Source organism: Helicoverpa armigera, chromosome 5 (genome assembly GCF_030705265.1).
Source record: "Helicoverpa armigera isolate CAAS_96S chromosome 5, ASM3070526v1, whole genome shotgun sequence".
NCBI classification, from domain to species: domain Eukaryota; kingdom Metazoa; phylum Arthropoda; class Insecta; order Lepidoptera; family Noctuidae; genus Helicoverpa; species Helicoverpa armigera.
Window position 1 is genome coordinate 8,990,374 of NC_087124.1, and position 25,715 is coordinate 9,016,088.

At 34.9% G+C, this 25,715-nt stretch overlaps 1 protein-coding gene across 4 annotated transcripts; it reads left to right on the forward strand.

Annotated features, from left to right (window-relative positions):
- The first annotated feature begins 6,475 nt into the window (after nt 1-6,475).
- Kfase (Kynurenine formamidase) lies at nt 6,476-25,393 on the forward strand. 4 transcript variants are annotated; one of them, XM_064034751.1, is made up of 6 exons: nt 15,896-16,104; nt 16,520-16,716; nt 17,724-17,859; nt 18,827-18,928; nt 23,536-23,749; nt 24,147-25,393. In XM_064034751.1, the coding sequence occupies exons 2-6, from the start codon at nt 16,621-16,623 to the stop codon at nt 24,607-24,609; spliced, it is 1,011 nt and encodes a 336-aa protein (XP_063890821.1). In that variant the 5' UTR covers nt 15,896-16,104; nt 16,520-16,620; the 3' UTR covers nt 24,610-25,393. The 4 variants fall into 4 exon arrangements, with proteins under 4 accessions (XP_021197986.3, XP_063890821.1, XP_021197987.3 ...); XM_021342311.3 differs by lacking the exons at nt 15,896-16,104; nt 16,520-16,716 and adding an exon at nt 6,476-6,659; XM_021342312.3 differs by lacking the exon at nt 16,520-16,716 and having other exon boundaries at nt 15,902-16,104.
- Nucleotides 25,394-25,715: the final 322 nt, after the last annotated feature.

Sequence of the window (25,715 nt, forward strand, 5' to 3'; positions counted from 1 at the left end):
TCAGAATTATAAAAAAAATCTCTTTTCAAGAAGTTTTATCATAGGAACAAAAATAACGTTTCCTGTCGGCTTATTACCTGAACATGAAACCCGATTTCCGTTGTCACGACATAACATGAAAACGGCTTGACCGATTTGGCTGAAAATTAGAGGGGAGGTAACTTAGACCCGGGAGAAGGTTTTAGGATAGTTTTTGTCACCATCCGGCTACGGAACGCGGGTAAAACCGCGGGCGAAAGCTAGTAGTAGATAAATAAAATCAAAAAGCTCCGAACTGCTAAGCTATCGACAGTTAAACGTGTTATTCTGAGCCAACCATAAAAGGTAGACGTATACAGTCATGGTATATTTTTGAGAACATTTTCGTCATACCTACATTGTTTCTATGTAGCTTTAACCATTAAGGTTGTACACGCGACGGAAGCATAAAAAATGGAGTAACTTCTCCCGTGTTCCGAACATTTACCTTCACTGCTCTGCTCCTTTTGATCGTAGCGTGATGAAAAGTATCATATAACCTGCCTAGAAGTATGAAGAATCATTGTACCAAGTTTCGTTGAAATCCGTCAAGTAGTTTTTGTTTCCATAACGAACATACAGACAGACAGACAAAAATTTTACTGATTGCATTTTTGGCATCAGTAGGTATCAATCACTAATCACCCCCTAATAGTTATTTTGGAAATATATTCAATGTACAGAATTGACCTCCTAAAGATTTATTATAAGTACCTATAGACTCCATAGAATGTTAGAAGTACAATGAAAATATACTTAAGAACTATGTTAGTGATATACTATAACAATCAATTTCTTTTATTATGAAGAAGAGTCCAATGCCTCCATATTGGACTATCAGTGTTCAGCGATGATCCTCAGGTAGCTGTTAGGACTATCTCTTACCCTCCTCATCAGCGATGCAGCTCTTTTCCTAATTATTGCGTGGTAACCATCGACTTGCGATTCTGCAAACATCGCTGATGCACTACAATATCGAGGTAGGCCCATCAACAACCTGAAGGCATTGTTGTACGTTGTACTGTACTCTCAGGGCACTGATGATCCTCTGCGTGCAGCTGGCTCACAGGCTGCAAGTATAAAAAGATTGGCAGAATGCCCTAAACAATGTTACCTTGACTGCTTTAGAACATCTGGCAAACCTGCGAGCCAGCATATACCTAAGGTGTCCACACCTGTTGACAAAGAATTGTCATTCCAAGCAATCTGCTACGACATTCATAAAAAAAATTGAACCTGAAGGAGTACGACGACAACACGACGACAGTAACACTTGCAAACATTCCCTTGTGTAATACATCTAATTTAATTACGAAAGTTAATTAATGGAGAGGTGAATTATCTTCATATATCTTTATCGTCAACGAAGTCTTGAATTTTATAATAAACTTTTTTAACAATCCTAATGCATTCCGGTTCCACGGCTGACCTGATCCATCTGGTTATTTATCATGACTGAATACTGAAACATCACCAAGTGCTGTTTAAACAGGGAATCAATTCTGCTCAGTGCTCATGTAATAGTGGGGCGATTGGATGACAATTAAAACGCAATAGCAGTTTTAACCTTAGCGGGAATTCTTCTACTAATAGGTATAAGAACGATCGTATTACAATGACATTTCATTGGTATGCCATTGGGTAGCCGTGATCTTGGGTTTCAATAACTAGATTAAAAACAACAACTTATCACAAGAAAGTATATTGAAGAAACCACCAAATTATAAAATAACTATGTATCTTAAATTAAAAAATGGCGTTGACAACATTTCATGGACTTCGAGTACTTACATAAGGTATCTACGAAATAACTTGACTGAAATTGGCCGGTTTTGGTTGCGCAGTTACCCAGACAATGTTCTCTCAGGTAGCTTCTATATAGGTACTTATTAAACAGGATTATTTTTATCAATCATGGAAAAAAATGCAACTTGCAACCACTCGCGCTATCTCACGCTCACGCTCACGCTGGCGTACTTATTGTAGGTTGGTACGAATATTTCAACTCGATATGGTGTCAAAAAACCAACAACAAAAACATAGTATGTTTAATTTTATAAAAATGTGTCTTCTATCGCATTATTGAAATAATTTGCGCACTTGTTAAAAGTAATCCTGCATATTATAGAGAAAGACCCTAGAGCTAGAGCATCCCATGTCTAATATTTTCAAGTATCTTTTTTTTTAACGACGTCAAAAATCATCAAATCAGTCCCGCTGTGGGTTAGCAGCGGTGAGGGAGTGTCAGACTCTTACTGACTAAAAACCGTCGTGTTCCGTCATAGGCCTTTTATGTACCAGGGCCGCGGTATCTCTTTCGAACAACCCGCAACCCCGGCAGGCATTTTCAAATGTCTACCAGTGCATTTTTGATGCTTCACATCTAACTCTTTAATATCCCAATGATCAAAATTAGTTTTTATTCAGTTTGTCGGTTCTGAATACATCCAAATTAGTTAGGTAGAATAGGTTACCATCCTCCATAGCAGGCAAGCTTTGGTCAAAATCCGAATGAGAAAATGTTTTAATATGATAAGCAATCACTGGAGAAACATCAGGCTCTCGAAAAATCACTCCTGAAATAATACAGAGAGAATTAGGAATCTAATTAAAAAATGTATTATATATGTAACAGACGAACCATTCACCTCTTATGACTATTGTTTGTAGGTACCTACATACATATATTAGTAAAACTTACCAAGAGCGACTAGAACCAACAGGATCTCTAAGCAAATGCATACTATGACTCCCGTTATATTCAGAGCCATTAGTACGGTGAGTCTCGCTCTCGACTGTGAGTGGCTGGAAGAAGTAACACATCCATTAGGTACATATTTTGTCACTGATAGATTTTCGTTCATGGCACCTTCCTCTTTGAATTGAGAGTAGGTAATCAGAGAACGCGCTAATGTCGGTCCTGCGTCTGATCTTTCTCCGGTCGTGTCGGATTGCCGTACCTACCATCGGACTAGAAGAGTAAGTGAATAGCGAGACGCCTGTCTCTGCGCAAATGATTGTGCCCTGCAAATCCTGCAATATGTCCTGCGCAGCTGGCTGATCTCCTTAAATGAGATCACACGAGGGCTGACAATCGGCTAGGACGCCATTATAAGACAGTGGTACAGCACATGTTAATGCAATTTGTAAAATATTTACCTTGTACTTATAGCTAATGGCATTTTCTTACTAGAAAAATTATAGTACCTATATCTATACTTAATTTTACTTTATTATAAAATAAGAAAATATTTGTGAAGTACTCTGCTCCTGGAAATAAATTGTATAAACTAGACATTGTCAGAAGTCATTTCAATTACTGTCAGAATTGTAAAAAAATCTTTCTCTTTTCAAGAAGTTTTGTCATGAATATGTGGTATTTTATAGGAATAAAAATTACGTTTCCTGTCGGTTTATTCCGGTTTATTCACTGAACATACTCTATTAAACTATATCTATTTTCTTTCTTCTCTGCTACATCCATAAAAAAAAATTGAACCTGAACGAAGACAACACGACGACAGTAACACTTGCAAACATTCCCTTGCGTGATATTAGTGTGATTAGGTACTAGATTAAATAATCACTACATAATATAAAACAAAGTCGCTTCCTCTGCCCTATATCCCTATGTACACTTAAATCTTTAAAACTAACCAACGGATTTTGATGCGGTTTTTTTTTTATTAATAGAGTGGTTGAAGAGGAAGGTTTATATGTATAAAAACGTCAATTTAATAACATTGCACCCTTGCGAAGCCGAGGCGGGGGTCGCTAGTAGATACATAAAATCATCATCCTCCTACCCTTATCCCAATTTCATTTGGGGTCGGCGCAGCATGTTTTCTTCTACCATACTCTTCTATCTGCCGTCATCTCACAAGTAACATTCTTTCTTATCATATCTACTTTCACACAATCCATCCATCGTTTTTATAGTAGATACATAAAAGTCCGAAGAAATTCCCAATCGCTGGATCATTTGGTAACGTGCGAGAAGTCACGTAGCACAAGTCTTTACAAGCTTACCTGAGTATACTATGGGACTTACTAATGCTTGGCTTACGACGCATATTAAAATAACAAAACATCTTTTAAATATGGATTGGGCGTTTCTCTCTGACCATTAAAGTTAAAGCTTCATTAAATCTATTGCTGACACTTTTTATCTTGTTGACAAAGAAAGAGTCAGCAATAGATTTAAAGAAGCTTTAACTTTAATAGAGCTTTGTGCAACTGACGGTTAGAGTAGTAGTTTTCACGGGTCGGGGGTGAAAGCGTGGGAAAATGACTAGTAAATTATGAAGTAGGCAACGCTTGAGTACTTATTTAGTATTTACCTATAGGTGTACTAGCCAACTTGTAGTTATATTAACTTTTAACTCATTTGCTTATCAAGTGATATTTACTATAGGTACATATTTGTTTTGTATAAATGTATTGGATTTGTTTTGTATAAATATTTTTCTTCAAACCTAATCGATAGATATCGGTTGCTGGGGAGTCTGTTGCGTCACTTCTTATTCCCAAAAAAGACATAGGGTGTGCTTTTTTTTTAACGACGTCAAAAATCATCGGGTAGTATTTAAACGCAAATCAAAAAATATCCTTTTTCTATGCAATAAGATTCCGAATTCCCATCAAAATTACTGATTGCACAGCAAAATATTCAACTCAAAATATCACTAAACACACTACAATTTATTTTCGCAGCGTACAGCGATTTTTCCTTAAGCAAAAGCTTTTTCATCAATGCACAGCTAATAATCTTAATGCACATTATACATGTTAACTCTTTTTCTTTTAAATATAGCTTCTATTTTTATATTATTTACAGCAGTTTTTCTGAATAAAACAGCTTTTTATTAGTCACAGTCATCTTATTATTTATTAATTACGGCATAATGAGATCAGCAAAAAATATAAAATTAAATACAAAATTGTAATTTATTGAATCCTTTTTTGCCCAATAGGCACATTTTTAGCTTCTGCTGGTGGCGCTACGTACTTGAGTCGGATTGCAAGTCCGATGACATGCTTGCACATATAAAAAAAATGGGGCAGGTGCATTGTCAGTCATTGTCAGTATTTCCTTTTGGCATACATTTCATATAAGTAGTCATTAAAAAGCTACTACTATAATATCATATTTCAGAATGTTTATAGTCAGAATCATTTTTTGGCATAGTTTTGGAATTTTTATTTTCCTGTAAGAAGCATGCAAACAAACCTGAAGCATGCAAGCAGGCATGCAGTATGTAAGCAGGCATGCAACATGGAAGTAAGCATGCAACATGCAGCAAGCATGGCTTCTGTCACGGCTCCGGCGCTTCGTGGCTCCGGCGGTCCCATGCGAGCTTATCGTCGCAGATGATTGGACGAGGCCGCCTCGCCCCTCCGCGCCTACGCGGTTTTGAATTGCACTCTAGGGGTAGGGCAAACAAGACTACGTATAGTCGGTTTTGCAGCGATTCGTTTTCGTTACTAGCTTCAATTTTTAATACAATGTTTTTTAATTGAACTCTATCTTACTCGCTCGCGCCACTCTGCACTCCAGTGACGAAAAAGCGCGCGAAGCCGCGAACCTTTTTCAGTTAATTTGTTTTGTTTTTAGAAATAATGCAATGTGACAGGATTTTTTTGTTATAATAATCATTAAATTTGCCGAGCATGGCTTCTTGAAAATTAAGACAAATATGATGAATAGGTTTTGTTGTACTTACTGGTTAATATGCGACTGGGATAGTTATTTTGCTATGAAATATGGAAAATTTGCTGTGCAGTCAGTATTAATGCTATGTATGTAGTATTTTTGTACAAGAATAAATTTAACTGTATTGCATTATGATAAAAAAGTAATGTCATATTGATGTATAATTTCGAATTATCTGCAGTTTGAGTTTTGTTAAACATTTAGTTTATTTGTAGTGAAGTAAGTTATTTGATGTAAAAAAGAATATAAATGATGAGTATTTATTGATAGGCGATTATTTATTTGATATGCAATTTATAATATCCCAAAATCATCAAATCAGCCCCTCCCTAGGCAAGGAAGTGTCAGTGTGTGACTCTTACTGACTAAGAACCGTCGTGTTCCGTCGTAGGCCTTTTACGTAGGTACCCCCGGTAACTCTGTCGAACAATCCCGCAGCCGGGCATTTTGTGGGCTGTCTTTTGTTTTTGGCGTTCGAAAATTGGTGATTTAACAAACTAATCTGAACGATTTTTTTGAGTTCGTGTTTACGGAATAGACAGGACATTCCGATAAAATACTTCAAATATCCTATTGTTTATTAGTTGTTATACAGTCATTAGTAAGTAATTATGCTAGTAAAAACGTTGTTTATAATCATATAAACAAACAAACTTAAATTTTCACATCATCACTAACGAAGCGACAATAACATTGTTATCGGTAAACTTACGAGCAAGCTATACTCGATTTATTTATAATTAGACGGGTTTTTGTAGTCGCTGCCAGTCGTGAACCGTTGCGCGGGCGTGGTGCGTGATCTACGCTCAATTCATTTCGAAATACGAACTCGGGTGCGCGCGCGCGTTCCGTCTTTGTTTACAAACAACTTGGCTTGTTATTGTCAGTTTTTAAAAGAAGAACTCGTGATTTTTGACATTTTAAAAAGGTAGGTTGTTTATCTTTTTTTTTTTTTTTTTTATACTGCGTTTTATTTAAAAAAAAGTCTGTGTTTAATGTGTTCTGATTAAGTGTGTGGTGTCACGCTCACCTTGTTTGGACATTTTAAAGTAAGCCGGTATTAAATTAAATGATTTTATACGATGTGCACATAAATTAAAGTGCGTTTTTGTCTGTTTGTATTCGTGTGTACCTACCTATACCTTAGGGATTTTTAATCTCAGGTTTATGCAAATGCCAGACTGGTCGTATATATTATGATATTATAGTACAGATATTATCACAATACATTGTTTACTTGGTAGTTACGGTAACTATCGACATTAAGCATTATCCAATCATTCATAGCGCTAATTATAAGTACCTATATAGGTACCTACCTAACGATTGTTATAAGTATATATCGTATCAGATAATATTTTATTCATGCAGCTTTAACCTACGTACCTATAACATAAAATCAAATAAGTGCAACAAAATCTGATTCTTCTTTCTTTTGTTATTTAAGAATTCGTATTGTTTATTGTACAAAAAAATACCTCTACAGACCCCTGACAAGATTTAGGTGTACCTATCTAAATAAATCATCCTGTACTGTATACAGTTTAGTGGATAACAACTACACAGAACAAGAAATGAAACTAAGTCTAAATATCTACTTACAAACATTATACCTACAATTCCAATAAACTCTTGTATGTTTTGTGGAAAATTGTTTTAATTTTAATATCTATACATTACAGTAATAACAATAAATAAATAATCGTAAAGCAAAATATAAGTAGGTATTATGTGTAATAATTTTTCCTCAAGAAAACACGCAAATAAAAAGCAGCCTTCTTCGGAGGTATCTACATGTTTATTTACAGTAGTAGTCCACATGTTTACTTACAGTAGTTCCTGAGATTACCATGTCCCACATATAAAAACGTTATAACGTTAACGTTATAAAAACGTTAAACAAACTCTGTTTAATTAAAATGTTCACGTCGAAAAAAAAAGTTTTCAAATCGAAATAGTTGTTCCTGAGATTAGCGCTTTCAAACAACACTATTCAGCTTTATAATACGTACTACTAGTATTTATTAGTACCTATAGATGAAATTTCTATTCTCATCATAGTTCAACTTCTCGAATCAACGCCTGGAAACACCTCACTGGGGAACTTCCCGACATTTTGATACATCAGTCCATTATCTATCGTTGAGTTAAACCAAGGTCCAAGAAGTCCAGCCGACTGGCTATATAAATGCCCATTTTTAAAAAACAACTAATTGACTCTTTAAAAATGTGATCTAGACACAGTTGTTTTAAGAAAAAACTTACGTCTATGATGTCGGAAAACTTGGGCCAACACCAACTTGAAATAATCTTATTTTATTCAAAAACACATGACGATTGTTCATGAATTTCTTACAAATTATAATGTAGGCATTGGTACGGTCAATGTCCACGACATATTGGAAACAAGTGTAAACAGTTCACTGACTTGAAATGAAAGGGATTCCCGTGTTCAAAGGGGACACTTGACCTAACACTACCCTAACTTATTTGGTTTCATATAGCCGATACAGAAATCTATTTAACAAGGATTTTGTATATTATGAAGTCGGTATTGCTGTAGGACAAGGTATAGGATATTAATTGATAAATAAAGCTTTTTAACAAGGTTTATGCTCATTCTCATCAGACATTAAAGTCCGTTTATGGTCAAATCAACAGTTTTCTTTGAAAATTAAAGTGAAGATTTATAGTAAACATTTGTTTAAGAAATCAGACGTTTATTTTGTCAGTGAAAACAGACCTGAATGATAGCTTCGAGTACTCTGATTAGTTTACAGTTTACAGGCTTTAGATATATGTATAAAGAGGAAAACAGTAAATAAATCACACTTTCCTGTAAAATTCCTTCAATTACTTTTATTATTTTTTATATGGAAATCCATGTAGAATTAAATACCTATTAACTGCGATTGCTACAGACAGAGATATACACATACTTACATATTATACACTACATACTGGGGTTGTCCACGCCGCTGAAGATTTGTCATTGATCTCCTACAATACTTAGATTTTGACAAATATTTGTCACTTCCGCATAATACTTAACTTATCAAGTTAGGTATGACTCGGAGAACAAGCCTACCTACTTTGTACGCACAAGAGAACAGAAATCACCATTCATGCAATTTCCTTTTGTCGACTGATAAATAATATAGGTTACGCATTGTTCGTCAATAGGAAATTCATCATAATAGGTATTCAGTAGGTGTACCTATGTGTTGAGTGTTAAGCAAATAACATTATCGTTTATGAAGGCTTATTACATTAAGCGAAAGCTTTGTGTACTTACCTAATACGTAGGTAGTGTATTATGATAAAAGTAACTAACTATACGCAGTAAATTATTTCATTTAAGTACCTGCTATAATTAGATACACTTACTTTTAATTGGAATCATTGCAGTGGCTGATATTTTATTGCTTTTATAATCCTAACGCTACCTACTCTGTTTGATTGTCTATCTATCTGTTTCTCTGTCTGTCTGCCTTTCGCGCTTTCACACCAAAAGTATAGAAGCGATTTGAATGAAATGGTGGGAATAAAGAATCTTAAGCCTGGGTAAGAACGTAGGCTACTTTTTACTCGTTTGCGAGAAGAGCATATCTTAGCAAGTAGGTGAATCTCCAGGAACAGTTAGAACCTATTAAATATTTATTATCTTGTGTTAGTCTCAGAATGCCAGTTTTATTTGTTCAGATTGTAACTGTCGTTACTTCGAGAGCTTTAAAATTATATTTAGTTCAGTCTCGTGGTTGAGCTGAACTAGTTTCAAGAATAGATCCAAATAACGACGCATGAAGTGCACTCACATACCGCGATGTGATATACCTACATACATAGTACCAGCAGGTATCCATACTAATCTATCCTAATATTATAAAGCTGAAAAGTTAGTTTGTTTGCTTGAACGCGCTTATCTCAGGAACTACAGGTCATCATCATCTTCCGAGCCTTTTCCCAACCATGTTGGGGTCGGCTTCCAGTCTAAACGGATGTAGCTGCGTACCAGTGTTTTACAAGGAGCGACTGCCCTATCTGACCTCCTCAATCCAGCTGCCCCTGGGTTAGACTGGTGTCAGATTTACAAGCTTCTACCAGTAACGACGGTCAAGGATGTTCAATGACAGCCAGGACCTACAGTTTGACGTGCCATCCGTAACACAGCCATTTAGTTTTCATGTGTACATATAATATATATGTACACGAGAAAATACAAACCTAAACAAATACATAAGGAAGCGACATAAAGTCATTATTAAAAGAGTTATTATTATTATTAAACCGGAAGAATAAAGTAATTGGTTCTATAAGTACGTCGATCTTTTAGCCTTGGCTTACGAAGTTTAAATTAGGCTGACGAACTATATATTTCTTGACTGCATTAAGTATTTTGTTACTAACTTTCGCGTTGACTTGGGATACATGGAATAACGTTAGAATTTTGAGATAAATAGTGACCTATGTGTCATTAATCAAGCTATTTCCATAAGGAATGTCATCGAAATTGGTCCATTCGACTGAGTTTCAAAATATATATGATCTTTGAGGAAAGAACATGTATATGGATGAACATAAGATGAAAGCAAAGTGCAAGAAGAAAAAATAAAAAGGGTAAATAATTCATAAAAACCTTAGTATCAAAATGGATCAAGGGCAACCTTGCCGGTACTTACAGGCTTATAATTAATACTAGGTAGGTTTCATTAAGAAATCTTTGTAATCGTTATGTTAATATAATAACAATAGTGACACCTTCATGAATTTTACCGAGGACAAAAATAATAATCAGTTAGTAAGTAGCTAGAAAATAATCTAGGTCATCATAATACAATTTAATACAATTAGCTCCGAAATTAACATAATTCATCATCAATTAAACTGTTTTAATCGTTTACTTCAAAAGGTACCTATTTAATATTTTAGGAACTCGAAAACAGTTGTCGCTTGGGTCTTATTAAGTGACGATATAAAAATCTAAATTAGCCGAGTATAAAAAGAGGCCGTCATTGTTTAAAATACTCGTTAAAAACGTCCACTTTGTAAAGTATTCGAGCCTTTTCCGATACTCCTTGCGACGCTTTTTAAAGGCTTACTGGGGATCGCAAGATGGTTGTTGTGGTAAATTTGTTTGATCAGCTTGGAGGAAGAACAACTGTTTTGTGGTTCACCAAAACCACTGTGAATACACCAACAAATCATTTTATTCAAACAAGTAACTTCGAAATAAAAAAAACATAAACATTTGTTGATCTAACCCGTCCTCCCAAACCTGATTAGTACAGGAAAGACAAGCTTTAAAACCCACCTCTAAATTATAAGTTCATTGACCAAACCCTTTTGTAGAGGAAACCGTGAATAAAACGACAAAGTATCGAAAAATAAACATGCAAGAAGATATGAAAACATTTGTGATTGGCGCACTTGTATTCTCGATATTTAAATTAACTCGGTTCCGACACATCTCGGAACATAACTTAATAAACAGGATTCGATTACGATTTGTAGCCGAGTAACACAAGCTGGATAATACTCGATACGACACTGCTCTTAGTATTATCGATACGTTTCTAAATAACCGCGCGTTGGGTATCAATTGTTTTGCTGTGGTCGATCGTACCTACTAAGGTACAGTCGCATTCGGAATGCGGTTTTGTGGTCCTTGATTATTTAGTTCCGTCTTCTGGTTTTTTTATCCCTTGTAAAAATTGAGAATAAATTGAGATAGATATAATAAAATGGTAGGAAAATGAAAAAAAAATGTTGTAATTTCTTTACCGGTCTTTTTCTTCGCCTTTGTTCCATCCACGTTCTGATCAGTGCATTAAAATCTAAAAATATACATCGCCCACGCTGATGCGTGAGTGACTCAAAGCAACCAGGGGTCATTATTCATTTATCAGGTTAATATGTTGGCACCGCGTATCATACGTTACCTCACCTTGAACGAGTTATCTTTGAGAGCTCGTAACCTGGGAGGAGCTGACGGTATTTATTTAAACTGGAACTCTAAAATTCGTTCTTAATAACTTAAAGGGTAAAAATTTTATAAAAATGAACTACCTATATGTAGTTACCTGAATATAGAATAGACGTATGTTTCATTTTTTGTAACAACAATTGACTACTTATTATAATGTAAGTAAGTATAGTATTGGCTTATAAAATACTTTTAAATTTTAAAATAATTTTTGTGAACTTCACGTTTAAAATATCTACGAACTGCTGAAATTCTATTTCATCATTTAACGTATTAACGTAAGTATCTATTAGGTTAACTCATTTTAACTGTATATTTTTATAAAAAATATTTCCCTTGAACTTATTACAAAACTTAGGTACCTCTGAGTAGTAAATGACATCGGTCGTTAGTAGACGAGTTTGGAACAAGTTTGTTAACCAAACTCGTAGTATTCCAACGCTAACTATTGCAGCAGTTATTTAATTTTGTTTCAACTGTGAAGTGTTTCTTTAAGTTTTATTTATTATGGTTCAAGTGCAGTTCTACTCATTTGAAGTTTAGGGAAACTCGTTTAGGTACCAGATTTGTTAAACTTTAGGCAAATAACTTTTAAATTTAAGTTTTCGAACAATTAATTGTCTCAATTTTTTCCACTAATAAAACGTCTTTAAATAATTCTCAAGGATTATTCAAGAGTCTCAGGTGTTAATTCACAGTAGCATTCCAAAAACCGTATTTGGGGAACTATAAAAAAAAAAACACAAAATGTAAACTATTTACTAAGCTGGTATGTACAACTTTTTTTTAATGTACGGACTTAGAGACACGTGTAAATAAGTTCATTCAACTGGTATATAGAAGCCACCTGCTATATAATTAATTCAGTATGTTTTTAAAAACACTTTCTTTTATGGTATAGACTATAGACAGACAGCAAAAATAGTTTCGTATGCGATCTGCGCACGAGTAATGCAGGTGTTGCTATATAGAACTGTTGGTGACTAATCAAAAAAAAAAAAATATTTTCACGTAGGTACTTTATCAAGCTAAATAAAAATCTATGGTTTAGTTCATTCTTAACTTATTTTAGATATAAAAGTAAGTACTCAACTGAAACATTTCTCATTACAAAAGCGAATTCTAATTAATTATCTTACATAAATATTTATATTCTATCTACATAATTCCAAATTAATATGCAAGGGTAGATAACTCTGCATATTTTAAGTATGAGAATAGATTTTTTGCCACACTTTCTTTCCAAGGATGGATGATGTGAATAAATTTTCTCTGGCTCCAAACAATTTATTATTTTAAAATACTCCATTTATATATTTTTTAAAATAATAATCTGCACATTATTTAAACATTGACATTACGTTACTTTCTATGTAAATAAACAAGGTATATTCAAAACACTATACAGTGAAAGTAAGTCATCGATATAAATAATCTTAATTTTGTTTTGCCATCTAATTAGCCAACATCTAAAATGCATACCTAATATGAAGTGGTCTGAAATAGTTAATTACGTACATTCATAATAGATTTCAATTATAAACACATTTTAAGGTAACTAGTTGTAATTTTATTATGTATAAGTAGAAATAATGGAAATATAATTTCGAGAAATCATCGTGGTACCCTATTACTTGGAACAGTCAAGGGTTCTCAGCCTTTTAAACCACCGCAACGGCTAAGATTAGCACTTTCAAAGGAGCCTATTATAGGTCTCAAGTCAAACTCATCAGTGTTACGTACATTTTGCCCTTTGAAGTTCTATTTCCTCATTTAAGTAGAATTTCTGTGATTTGATTGATTACAATGATCCTCAACAAGAACATGCTAGAGCAGCTGTTCCCAAATGGGGTTCCGCGGAACCCTGAGGTTCCGTGACAGGCCCTCAGGGGTTCCGTGGAAAATTCAAGATTTCCATATGGGTAAATCGTTTCACTTTTGACAATATTAAATTATTATTCATTTTCAATTAAATTGTTTTAAATATTGCATTCCAAAATTCCATTTAGGCACAATGTAGGTGGTTACCACCGGGATTGTAACTCTCGTACCTTCGCGACAAGTGGCAGGGGAAGGCCACGGCAGCAGATAATTTAATTCCGTTTTTTACAAATTGTAGATTAACTTAATACCTCCAGGTCTTCGGCAATCGGCAAAAGTATGTAGCGAGTGGGCCAAAAATCACCGCATTTTTTGGGCTTATTTCATCGCCAGGATTATACGTTTTCATACATTTGACAGGACGTGAAATTACACGGCATACGAGTATTTCCAGTGGCTATTTTTACCATGAATCAAAGTGTGACATTATTTCCAATTTTTGCACCTCCGCGAATCCGAAAATTTCGCGCTCGCTTCGCTCGCGACTCCATGTTACGTGTGATGCTTTTATGTTCGTTTAATTGCTCAATTATCCAACACCGAAAAAAATTCGCGCTCTACCGTCGAGGTTTCCTTTGATGTTTATTTTTTATTCCTCTGGTTCAGAAAAAGTTATAGCGCTTTCTTCGCTAGCTGCTTATTCATTTGCATTTGCTTTTTTGTGTGGATATTGTACTTTTTGAGACCTTAATAATTTACAGTGGTTTTGTTTATTTTGTGTAGGTACTTAAACTAAAAAAATTCGCGCTCGCTTCGCTCGCGATACCGTCTACCGCTGAATGTCTTTCAATGCTAGCGGGTGCTTGGAGCTTCTTCTTTTAGTTTAAAAAATCGCGCTCGCTCGCCTCGCACCTGTACAAACCCAATTTATTTCTTTTTGCGTTTACTTTGTCAGTCTTCAAACTGAAAACTATTCACATAATACGCAAACTCAAGGGCGGCTAAATTGTTTTCTGGCCCGTGTGGCAGATAGCCATGCTACGCCTGAGTATAATGAATATGTCTCTAACGATATAACCATTTGGTGCGCTACCACGAGCCGTACCTAAGTGTATTTACGTCTATAGTTTACTTCTTACTTAAGCTAAGGTTCCGCCGAAAAATGGTGAGACGAAAAGGGTTCCGAAGCCAAAAGAATTCGGGAACCGCTGTGCTAGAGGTCACTTTTGCACTTTTCCCACGCTCATTGCATTAAGTAGATATTTTCCTAGATTTATCCAGTACATTTTCCTAGGAAATTTCTTTGGTATTTACCTATTATTTTATTTTATTTATTTATTTAACAAAAATATTTGCTATTTATCATACTGTACCTATATAGGTATCTATATATGAAGATAATTCAGGAAACAAAAGGCATACAAAATTACATAACAAATGCCGATACGAAATATTCTTATGAAGTTATTCATCAAATTATTGCAGCAGTAATAATTGTGTAAAATCGATCTTGGATTTTCCTTATCACAGAGAATAAGAGTAGGTAATGATGATTTCCATACCAAATCTTCATTATAAACTGGATACTTGGAACTTAAATATTTTTTAAATGCATTGTCTTTTCCATGCACTGTTGGGTGCAAGTTCAATGCACTTTTGGTTTATCGCAGTTTTACGTGAGAAAGTAGGTAATAAGTATTAGTGCAGGATTCTTTTTAACTTTATTTAAAAACAAAAGTGAAGAAGACTGGCCAAATGTAGGTTAATATGAGTACCTAGTTGTACAACTAAATGATAAAAGGATATATTTCGAAAATACCTAGTAGCAGTAGATATACTGAATACACATACCTTCTTAGTTGAAAAGACGTTGTTATTATAGCAACATTAAACAGTTATATCGCTCTTAGTACTAAATAAACTCTTTAAAGTATAAATATTTACCTATTAGAAATACTAAGATAATGTGATCCCACTGAAAAATAGATCACGGCCTACAAAATGATGCAATTTAGATGTCAAGCTGCTGAATTAATTCATAATTAAATACCGTTCTTCTGTTTCTTAACTCGACTTTTTTGCTATTTTCAATCAGTTGTGAGAAACGAATTAGATCGAAATTAACTCTCAGTTATACTTCTTTCAATTGTCAAGAAATTAGTTTACTTAAAAATATATGAATGAAATATAATTGGGCAATTCTTATCACGCTAAGTAATGCTATCACGCAAACTGGCATTGAAAAAGCAGATATCTTTAAAGACGAACCCACTTCTTGAAACAGTGTCACAAATTCACCTGTAGTTTGGGTTTCAGTACCGTAACAGTGTTGAGTTTACTTAGTATTCGAGTGCTACTTATTTTTATTTACTTCATAAATTTTATTAGTTCAGTGTGATTTTCCTTATACATTCACCTACGTGTGTTCTACGGTCGTGATTGATAAGTTATGAATGACTGCACTTTTAGGATCAAATAAAATAGTATCTTAACATCAACACGCTGTGTCAGGTCCCAAATTAAATCAAACCGCAAGTGCGCAGGAGTTCATTTACATTCTAATTTTATCGTATGTATCTACTTTTTATAAAGAATTCCTATCGAATTGCCTTTGATTTTTGTGTCATGTTCGGCCATATAAAAAATCTTGATGACCTTGTACGAATTCTAATTCATGCAAGGACAAATGACTAACGCATGAAAATGACGCTAACGCATTGGCGACAAAAGTTACAAATAATGAATGTTTGACACTTTTTCACACATTTTGGGCAGTTGGGCTAGCTATGTAGTAGCATAAAACTGTGTAGGTAACAGGTATACAGTAGGTATATGAAAGTAGCATAGAATTCCCATAAAATTCAAATCTGCGAAGCGTTTATATTGTATCTTTAACTGTCAGTATTTAGCACAAAGATAAGATAGCTAGGTGTACATAAAACATCTGTGGTGTGATGTAATTATTTGATAAACTATGTTTGTAGTATTATCGCCAACTTTGTTGATGTTTTGGATGTGAACTCGCTCTATTTACTTGAAATAGACGCGATAAGGATCACCGCGGAGTGTAGCTATACCTACCGTCATGAAATATCACACTTTAAGACTAAAATGGTTTATGAGAACACTTTTCAAAATGCTACGGAGGAAGACAAAAACGAAAATCAACGAAGAGAAAAAGGTATTTCAGTGTTTTTGACAATTACAGAATTTTCCGTTCACTGCCTGCCTATATTTAGCATTTTGGTACGTTGTGTTTTGCATCTCAGTTGTATAAGTCTAAAAATACAGAAGTTTTTTACTCCAGACTTGTTTTTTTGGTCTGGCCAGATGCTATTAATGTTCATATTGTACGGAGATAAATTTATAACGCGAGTTAAGTTTTTTGCAACAGTAGTAGACCATAACCACAGTACGGAACGCATTGTTTAACTACTTCGCTTTAAGTGGCTAAGGATATCTGGTTGTAAATTATATTCAGGTTTTGGTAAATATTTAAATATCAATTAAGGACCTTGTGTAGATAAGGGGCGTTAAACATCCTTATTACCCTATTTATCTCACAGAAAATTTCCAATAGCATCATAGAAAATTGGAAGAGAGCATACACTTATGTTAGAAATGTAATGAAATAGTTGGCTTAAATCAATCTTCTCTGTAAAACGGCCCAGCGTTTCGGCATGAATAGGTAACAACAAAATGCAATATTGTATAGGTAGGATTAGACGTAAGGGATTTCTATAGTTACGAAGGCAGAAGTAGGAATTTGATTACTACTTAGGAGTATATAAAAATATCTGAGGTCAACGGCCTTTGGCGGCAGTCTAGCGAAAAATTTTGCAGCATAAGCAATGGTTGCGATCCACGAAGTAATTTGGATGTGCTGATGCGTAAAACCTAATACTGAACAAACAACCCTTACGAATAAATCAATATATAGTGGCCCACTTTTGCCATTTCTCCGACAACTGCAGAAGTCGGGTATCACCTGAGTCACAAATAAAGTTAGCAATCAGCAAATAAGTGCTCAAAATACACATTTTATTAAAACTCAAGGGTATCAAATAACAACTGGGAAATAATATATTCTTTATAAAATATGAAGGCACATGTGAAACCAAAAGATGAGAAGAAATAGAGAAGATGATAGAAGTCTATATACTCAATAACATAATCATATCTTTTCAGGTTGAAGGGCCAAGCACGATGTCAATGATTCTGGATGCCATCGACCTTGAGAGGGAGTACTCCCCAAGCCGCTGGTCCCTAAGATTCCCCACAGCCCTCGAAGTACTACAGCACCATGTGAAGAGTGTCACCACAGGTATACGCATTCTCAAACTTTTTGTGGCCACAGGACATTGTGTGATTCACTGAGTGGAAAACATTTTTAGGTATCAGCAGTACGTCGATTCTATAAAATTCAGACAACAACTCGCATTTCACTTCGCTATTCACTCTCACTTCGCATTCGGTTCAAAACGTTCTAAAAGTCATCTCATACTTTATCTGTCAAAATCTCGAGTTTAATTTAGTTCAACTCGCAAACACGCTCGCAAGAGTAGCGCTAGTGTAGTTTGAGAATGCCAATCACGAAACTCACGGCGGATTCAAATGCGAAGTTAAGAATGAAGTCTTACAGAATGTCACAGCAGGTATCAAGTAGTCTGTTTCTTACCACAATTTCTTTCGATCCGAAATCTCAGTGGAACAATCATTTTTCGGCATATAATCAAAATTATTTACCTAACTGTCCATTTTTCCAATGTTTTCGAGATTGATAAGTTCTAGTCTGTTGGTCAAATTTTAATGTACCCTGTTCCTCCTATTGTCCAAATGTTCTTATGACGCCTGAATCTGTTTATCTGATCTTCGATATTTTTGCTCTGAAATTACAAGAATTGGTTTGGAAATTGTCCAAGATAAAGGAAAGGAAAAAGATCGTTAGCAACACATTAAGGTAAAACCTTCTTTGTGCAGTTTTTTCTTTCTTTTTTCTTCTACTATAAAGCTCAAATCATTTACACGAAGCTTTGATAAGCTATTAGCTCTTTTTAACAGTGACTACGCGTTTTTTGTGCGAAAGTGTTATAGTTATCTTTTCAGCTGAGAGTCTTTTTGCTCAAATAGAGCCATTTATTTCACCCTAATGGGGTTTAGATATTTACTACAATACCAACACTCAGTATTCACGAATAATTAAAGAAAGTAAGGTTATTACTTTCTTTAATTATGACTCCCGATTTTCTGTATGGTATTATTATAACAACCCGCCATTTTACTTTTTCCAGCCAGTGACGAAGCCACGAATAACATTCCACATAAGTTAGAGATCGAGTATGGATCAACGCCTGGACAAAAACTGGACATACTTGGAACTGATTTACCAGATGGTACGTACCAACAATTAAGCATTTCTTTAAAGGTATATTTAAGGAGTTTTCGTTAGAAACCCAGATTTTAGAAGTCTGAGGTGTTATACCCCGTGTATGGGACAGCGTTCTAAGCGGCTATCCCCAGCTGTTACCTACTCCACTAACGGACGGTCCCATGATTCTATCTATCTTTTGATTACCTTTCTAAATAATTAAATAATTTCTAAAATATTTCGACAGTAGCCCCATGTACAAGTAACTGATAACTTCTTTCTATCTCTAGTAAGCAATGCAATGCAATATTCCCCGTTAGCAGACGACGTAACAATACACTGTCAGAGGCCGTGAGGACACTATTATATAATCTGTGGTGAGGAGTACAAAATCCACACAATAATAAGATACTTTATGTAAAGTCTAAGGAAAATAAGTAATAAATCCCGTAATACGTATTGTTCATCATCTCCGGCCTTTTTCCCAACTATGTTGCGGTAATACCTATCGTTATCAGGTACATATCATTAACAGTGACTTTGAAAGAGCAAATATTCTTATAACTAATCATGCGCGTGTAAGGTGCCTTATTTACTTGATTTTATTACACAATACTGTAATAGAACCTTGTGCAAATTACACTATGTTGAATGATATTAGCCAAGCACATGATTTGGCTTACGAGTCATCCATCCTCAGAGCCTTTTTTCAACTATGTTGGGGTCGGCTTCCAGTCTATCCGGATGTAGCTGAATACCATGCAGTGCTTTACAAGGAGCGACTGCCCAATCTGACCCCCTCAACCCAGTTACCCGGGCAGCCCTATACCCCTTATTAGACTAGTGTCAGACTTACTGGCTTCTGAATACCCGTGACGACTGCCAAGGATGTTCAATGACAGCCGGGACAGTTTAACGTGCCATCCGAAACACAGTCATTGGTGTCATTTGGCTTACGAGTGCAAAGGCAAAAACATTTAAACTTCTGGCAGTAAATTTTCACACAACTGTTTTCCCATAAAGGAAAATAAAATTAATTAACCACGTACCTACGTAAATATAAATAAACTGATAGATGTTGACTCAAGGTAGCGTCAGGGTCTAACTATATTTTTATGAGTAGGCACCCAAAAGGTTACTTAAGACGTCTGAGTGTACCTACTTGTAACTTTTGAAAATTCCAGTTTGAATATAAACTACCTGTCCATTGTCCTTATGACATTTTAAATAAAAAAAGTCAATGTAAAAGTTAAGTTTACTTATAATTTCCAAGTCCAATAGATTACCCTATTATTTTATTTAGAAAAAGGAATGCTTTATTATACAAAAATAAGGTTTTGACACCATTTGATAGCTAAGTAGGTATCTAAATCGTATTTTTGCGATCAATCTTTTCCAAACCATAATGCGATTGATTGCATTCCTAATTAAGATTGAAAGAAATCTAGAGTTTATTTTCTTACATAAAATAATATAGATAGGTACTTAATCCTCCAACATTGCGCTAGTTAGATTATTATTGATACTAGGTAAATGAATAAATAAATAATATAAAAGAATGTAAAAAATGACGTTATTCAAATCCGAAATTAACATATAAACGAATTCAGTCGATTTGGTATCGAAACTAAAAATAACTAAACAAGTTCGGTCACACTTGCCTCTCGTATGACGTGTTTGATCTTTAAACCTGTTGGAGTGTTTACATGAATGTGGCGAATTCATAACTGTTGCTCCTGTTTTTTGATGCAATTAATAAATTACCTGGGTAGATCTATCTATAATACAAATAAAGTAAAATTTTTGAAACTACCAAACCGATTTGGAAAATACTTTCACTGTTGGGGAACTACATTATTCCCGAGTCCCGAGTTCCCGAGTAACAGGCTATATTTTGCGGGCGGAAGCTAGTAAAGTTATAAATGTTATCTTTATTTATATACTGAAAGATATACCTATTGGGTAGGTTGTTCGATAACTTCTTGTCTGTAAACAACTCCAAGTCTACAAAAAGTGAATGTTTGTAAATCACCCTTCTACCTACCTCACACCGCGTTGTAAGTAGGTACACGCAGCCATATCCTACAGTACGAATACTGTTTTAATTAACTCAATAAACATTCATTGGCATTAAATGTTTAACGTGCAAATAATACCGTCCACTTATGATGATTTCATTATAGATCATTTTGGACTGACAAGGCTTTTAATTACTACCAGTTACCAGGCAATGTTATGGTGCATACGAAATTATTATTCATACTTTTTTAAGTCATATCTTCGGTGTTGTTTCGGTGGATACGAAATTATTACGTGGATAATGTCCGTCCTTTTTCCAAGTCCTATTTAACAATGCTCTCAATAAGTCCGCAAAGATTTACAAACTTGCACTTTCGCACTTTTCTTGAATTTCAACCTTTTTTGAGAACTAAGTACTTTCTGCCCGTACATATATTATGTTACTCGGGGATAGTGTATGCAGCTTGCCGATTTTTTCAAATCGGTTCAGTAGTTTCGGTAGTTTTAGAAACAAACAAAAAATGATTCCTCGTTGTTACATTAGTATAGACAGATGTACGTGTATTTACAGTACCCTAAAGAGTGATAGTGATTTTCTAAGACAGTCGGTAAGAGTGATTAATCCATGTATCTTTGAAATCTGATAATTTTGTACCTTTAATTTATTCCTCGTGAGTAATTATTCACATCTTCATCAAAAGATACGATCAAATCTAATTAATATTGAATAATAACCTTGCATTATGCCGAAGTTATTATGCAAGCATTGGTTTTTGTACAAGTATCCAACAATGTACATCTTCAATTCAAATTATTCTCAGTTTTTCCCATACTTATGTAATCAATACCTATCGTGAGTTCAAGTAATCATTTTAATTAAATATTTTACAATAGATAGTGATTGCACTATATGCCTATATACTCCTCTTACGTACTCTCTTATGTACTCCTCTTATGAACTCCCTCTCCTTATCAACTTGTTTCAACACTAGACAAAGATATTAATTAACCGCATCCAAATATTGGTAACATAAAGTGCACGGTTCATTTGTGGGCCTAATAACTTCAATAAATATACGTACACAGTTCAAAATTCAATATCGACCTCGCCAGATTTTTTCTCCTGTCATCCAAAACTAAAAGAATATTAACATTTAGTGCTTACTTATCTACAATTGCTTTTAGAGTGTGTACAAAATGTCAATATCGTGGGCCTATTAGTTTCATCAACAAGGAAATAAAAAACAAAAGAATCGTATGCTATGTTTTCAATCTACAATCGACTTTTAAAATTCTTAGGCTGGATTCTTACTCAAATATATAGATAGGTACAATAAATTGAACTCTTATACTGCTTGTATGTCGCTTATTATAAAACACTAGAAAATTCTGTCTCGCGTATATCTGCGCTCCCTCACAACAAGATAAGCGGTGCCAGCAATAACGTAAATACGCACAATTTAGTGGTCCACATTACCTTGTAAGGTTTATAGTAGTGAGGGTTTGTGGCACGTTATAAAACGCGCTATAGGTGCACCAGATGGAGCAGGTCCAAATTACGAGCGAGACCATAAAAATAAACAATAAGAAAACTGAACGTCAGCGTATGTCGTCTCGCTACGGGGATTACTTCGGATGTATCTTATTCATCCACAATAAATTGAGAGAACACGTTTATCTTACGTGTAGATGTAAATAAGATGAAAAAGTGTTTTATGACGTTTCTTGCCTAACTCACAACCTTCTTTTTTATTGTTATTTATATCGTTACAGCCTACGACTTTGCCTGCGGTATCCTCAGAATTGCGTTTCCATATCTATGTAATAGTAGAAGTATTTATATTGCGTTAATTCACCCAAACATATTACTTACCGGTTTTGTTTGCTTGTTTATTAAAAAAACAATCATGTGACTTCTACATTTATCGTGTAATATAATAATATTCAGTCATTTGACATTCTGCAGGTTTTATTAGTCCAGATGAACTTTGCAAAACGGTATGCCTAGTTCCGTTAAGATGACATCTAGAGGTTGAAGAAACCCAGAACACGTAAATATTTCACTAAGACATTGATAATATAATAATATTATATTACCTATATCTGTTTCCTGGACGTCAACAATTCATAGTAATAAATGATTCAACGTGTGATACTTAATTTTTGCTGACAGTAAAATTAATTTTGAATGAGTGAAATGATGTGTGATTGGGAATGCAATTAGAATTTGAAGTGATGTCATCGACAATCCCATTACGGCAAATAGCCTATTAACGGCTCTGAAATGCGGTCAAATATTTACAAATATATGCAATTATGCGACTAATTGCTAGTATCAATTATGGTTAAACTTTCATTGAAATTAGTAATAGTCACACCTATAGGTCCATTTCGAATCGTAAGATTTTTTTTTCTTAACTTGTATTAGTCGTCGGGAATACTCTGCAACCCTCTAGCAATAGAAAAAGTCATACTTACTGCGCCGATCCTAAATAAATAGGTTTAAGGGCAGTGGGATGAAGATTGATGAATGCTAATCAGCTTTTGCGCACCAAAAAGCTTCGTTTTCGGCTTAACAGGTAGACCCATTAATCATGTTTATTTGGTCCACAGATGCACCTATCCTGGTGTACATTCACGGCGGGTACTGGCAGGAGTTGTCCCGGGAGATATCGAGGTACCCAGCGGCGCCGCTGCACAAGTCCCGGGTGAAAACCATCGTTGTGGGCTATGACCTGTGCCCATCCGCGACACTAGCAGACATCGTCAACCAAATAAGAAGCGCTGCAAGATTCGTATTCGAATACGCCGAAAAAATGGGATCCAAGTAAGATAACCCTTCACCTTGATAAATAATTGTAATTTAATGACCCGAAAACGGAGATAAGCGCGGACACAAATAACAGTTCATTTAACAAATAAATTATTACACAGTAAAAATGTTTTATTCAGTGTCTTGATTGAAGATAAAGCATGATGGACTCCCTGAGCTTGGGTCTCAAGTACAATTTTCTTTTATTCCTCTCTTCGGTAACAATTTTACTCAGTTATTCTGTATAAGTATAGGATCTATAAATCGAGACCATAATTCATAGTTTCTATTTATTTCATGTTGATAGCACAGTGATAAATAGACTACTAGCCTAGGTACTGGACAAACAGGGTTTTAATTTATACGCTTTATTTATATTCTCCCATATTAATTACATTTTTGTTATTTTCAGGGGAGTATACTTTGCGGGTCACTCAGCGGGCGCCCATCTTGTAGCCAAACTGCTGTCCAGTGCAGACTTCTTCGAGAACACTCCTGGCTCCTCCCGCCTTCAAGGAGCATTCCTCGTCTCAGGAGTGTATGACTTGAGGGAGCTCGTCCATACGTCTGTCAACGACGCCGTACAGCTGCCAAATGAGTGGGCAGTTCCTCTGTCACCACAGTTTGATGACTACACACACCTGCAAGGAAGGAGAATACGGTTATACATTTTGGCGGGCCAGCACGACAGCCCCACGTTCAAGAAACAGTCCAGAGAGTTCTACGAGCTCCTGCACAACACGTGCTTGATGCAGAACATGTATTTAGAAATTAAAGACGGCATGGACCACTTTGACATCGTCGAATGTTTTGCGAACGACGACAACTACATGAAGAATCTTTTGATACATGATATTCGTAAACATTTGATGTAAATATTGTCCTAAGATACCTAGTTATGGGTGAGACTTACTATATTGTGTTCGATCGAAATGCATTTTATTGTGATTTTAATTACCAAATGCAATGCCAATTTTTGCGGTATGCGGTATTTCGTAATGCACAAAATTCGAGGAGTTGCGGATTTATATGAATAAGTAAAGTAGTATATTTTGCTAGACGCGCTTAGCTTAAGTTGTAAGAGCAGCACAAAACAAGTCTCAGAACTCCAATATGTACATTATTACTATCGTACTAATTCTAATTAATTGAAATTCTCGAAATGAGCTTTGACATAACCATATTACCTACCTATTATAAATTAAATATGTTTTAATGTTTAATGGCAACAATATGTACACACAATTTGAATGGATATAAATACTTGATTAGGCAGCCTGATATAATATTAATTCATATGACGACCTACGAATAAGCATAATACGGTTGTACGTTTAGTTCTAGTTTACAAATAAATACCTATATAATATTATTACGTTTGAAGGCGTTTTATTCGCCTTGAATATTTTACGAGTGAAAATTCTCGTCGTAGCACTTAACGTATATTATATTTGATAACTAGTCGTTTAAAATAATACATGTTTGTGAGAAAATAAGCATTTGCCTCGAAACTTTAATTGTAATGTGCAATTATATTAATCTAAATAATTAGTCGTTAAGAGTGCTTGCACTGTAATCCAACTTGTTACTGAGTAGTTTTAAGAATTTGATAATAATGCTAATTAATGAAGATTAAATGCATTTTATTTACACTTGAAAGGTCGTATTTCTGAAAACATGCCTAAATATAATTATAATGTACTTTCTACAGGACGTTCACGAAGCTGGCGCTTAAATTAAAAATGAAATTCGTAGGTGCGTCGCAATTTCGCGCGTAATGTGCGCGTCGTGTGAGCCCAACCTTTGAACCAGGGTATCTTCTGAATTAGGCAATAATCAAAAACATCATACACAGACGCACGTCTTTCAAACATCGTTATACGTTATGTAATGTCAATATTGACTCCCAAGTCCCATATCTAATTGAATTTACTCTTTTATTCAGAGATTGCGTTCTACGGATCGCAGATATTTTATCTTC

Excerpts from the sequence above, each read along its gene's own strand:
- Kfase (XM_064034751.1), top strand. The coding sequence starts at position 16,621 with ATGAAATATCACACTTTAAGACTAAAATGGTTTATGAGAACACTTTTC. Across the intron at positions 17,860-18,826 it reads TGTGAAGAGTGTCACCACAG|CCAGTGACGAAGCCACGAAT; the intron begins GTATACGCATTC and ends TACTTTTTCCAG. Across the intron at positions 18,929-23,535 it reads TGGAACTGATTTACCAGATG|ATGCACCTATCCTGGTGTAC; the intron begins GTACGTACCAAC and ends TTTGGTCCACAG.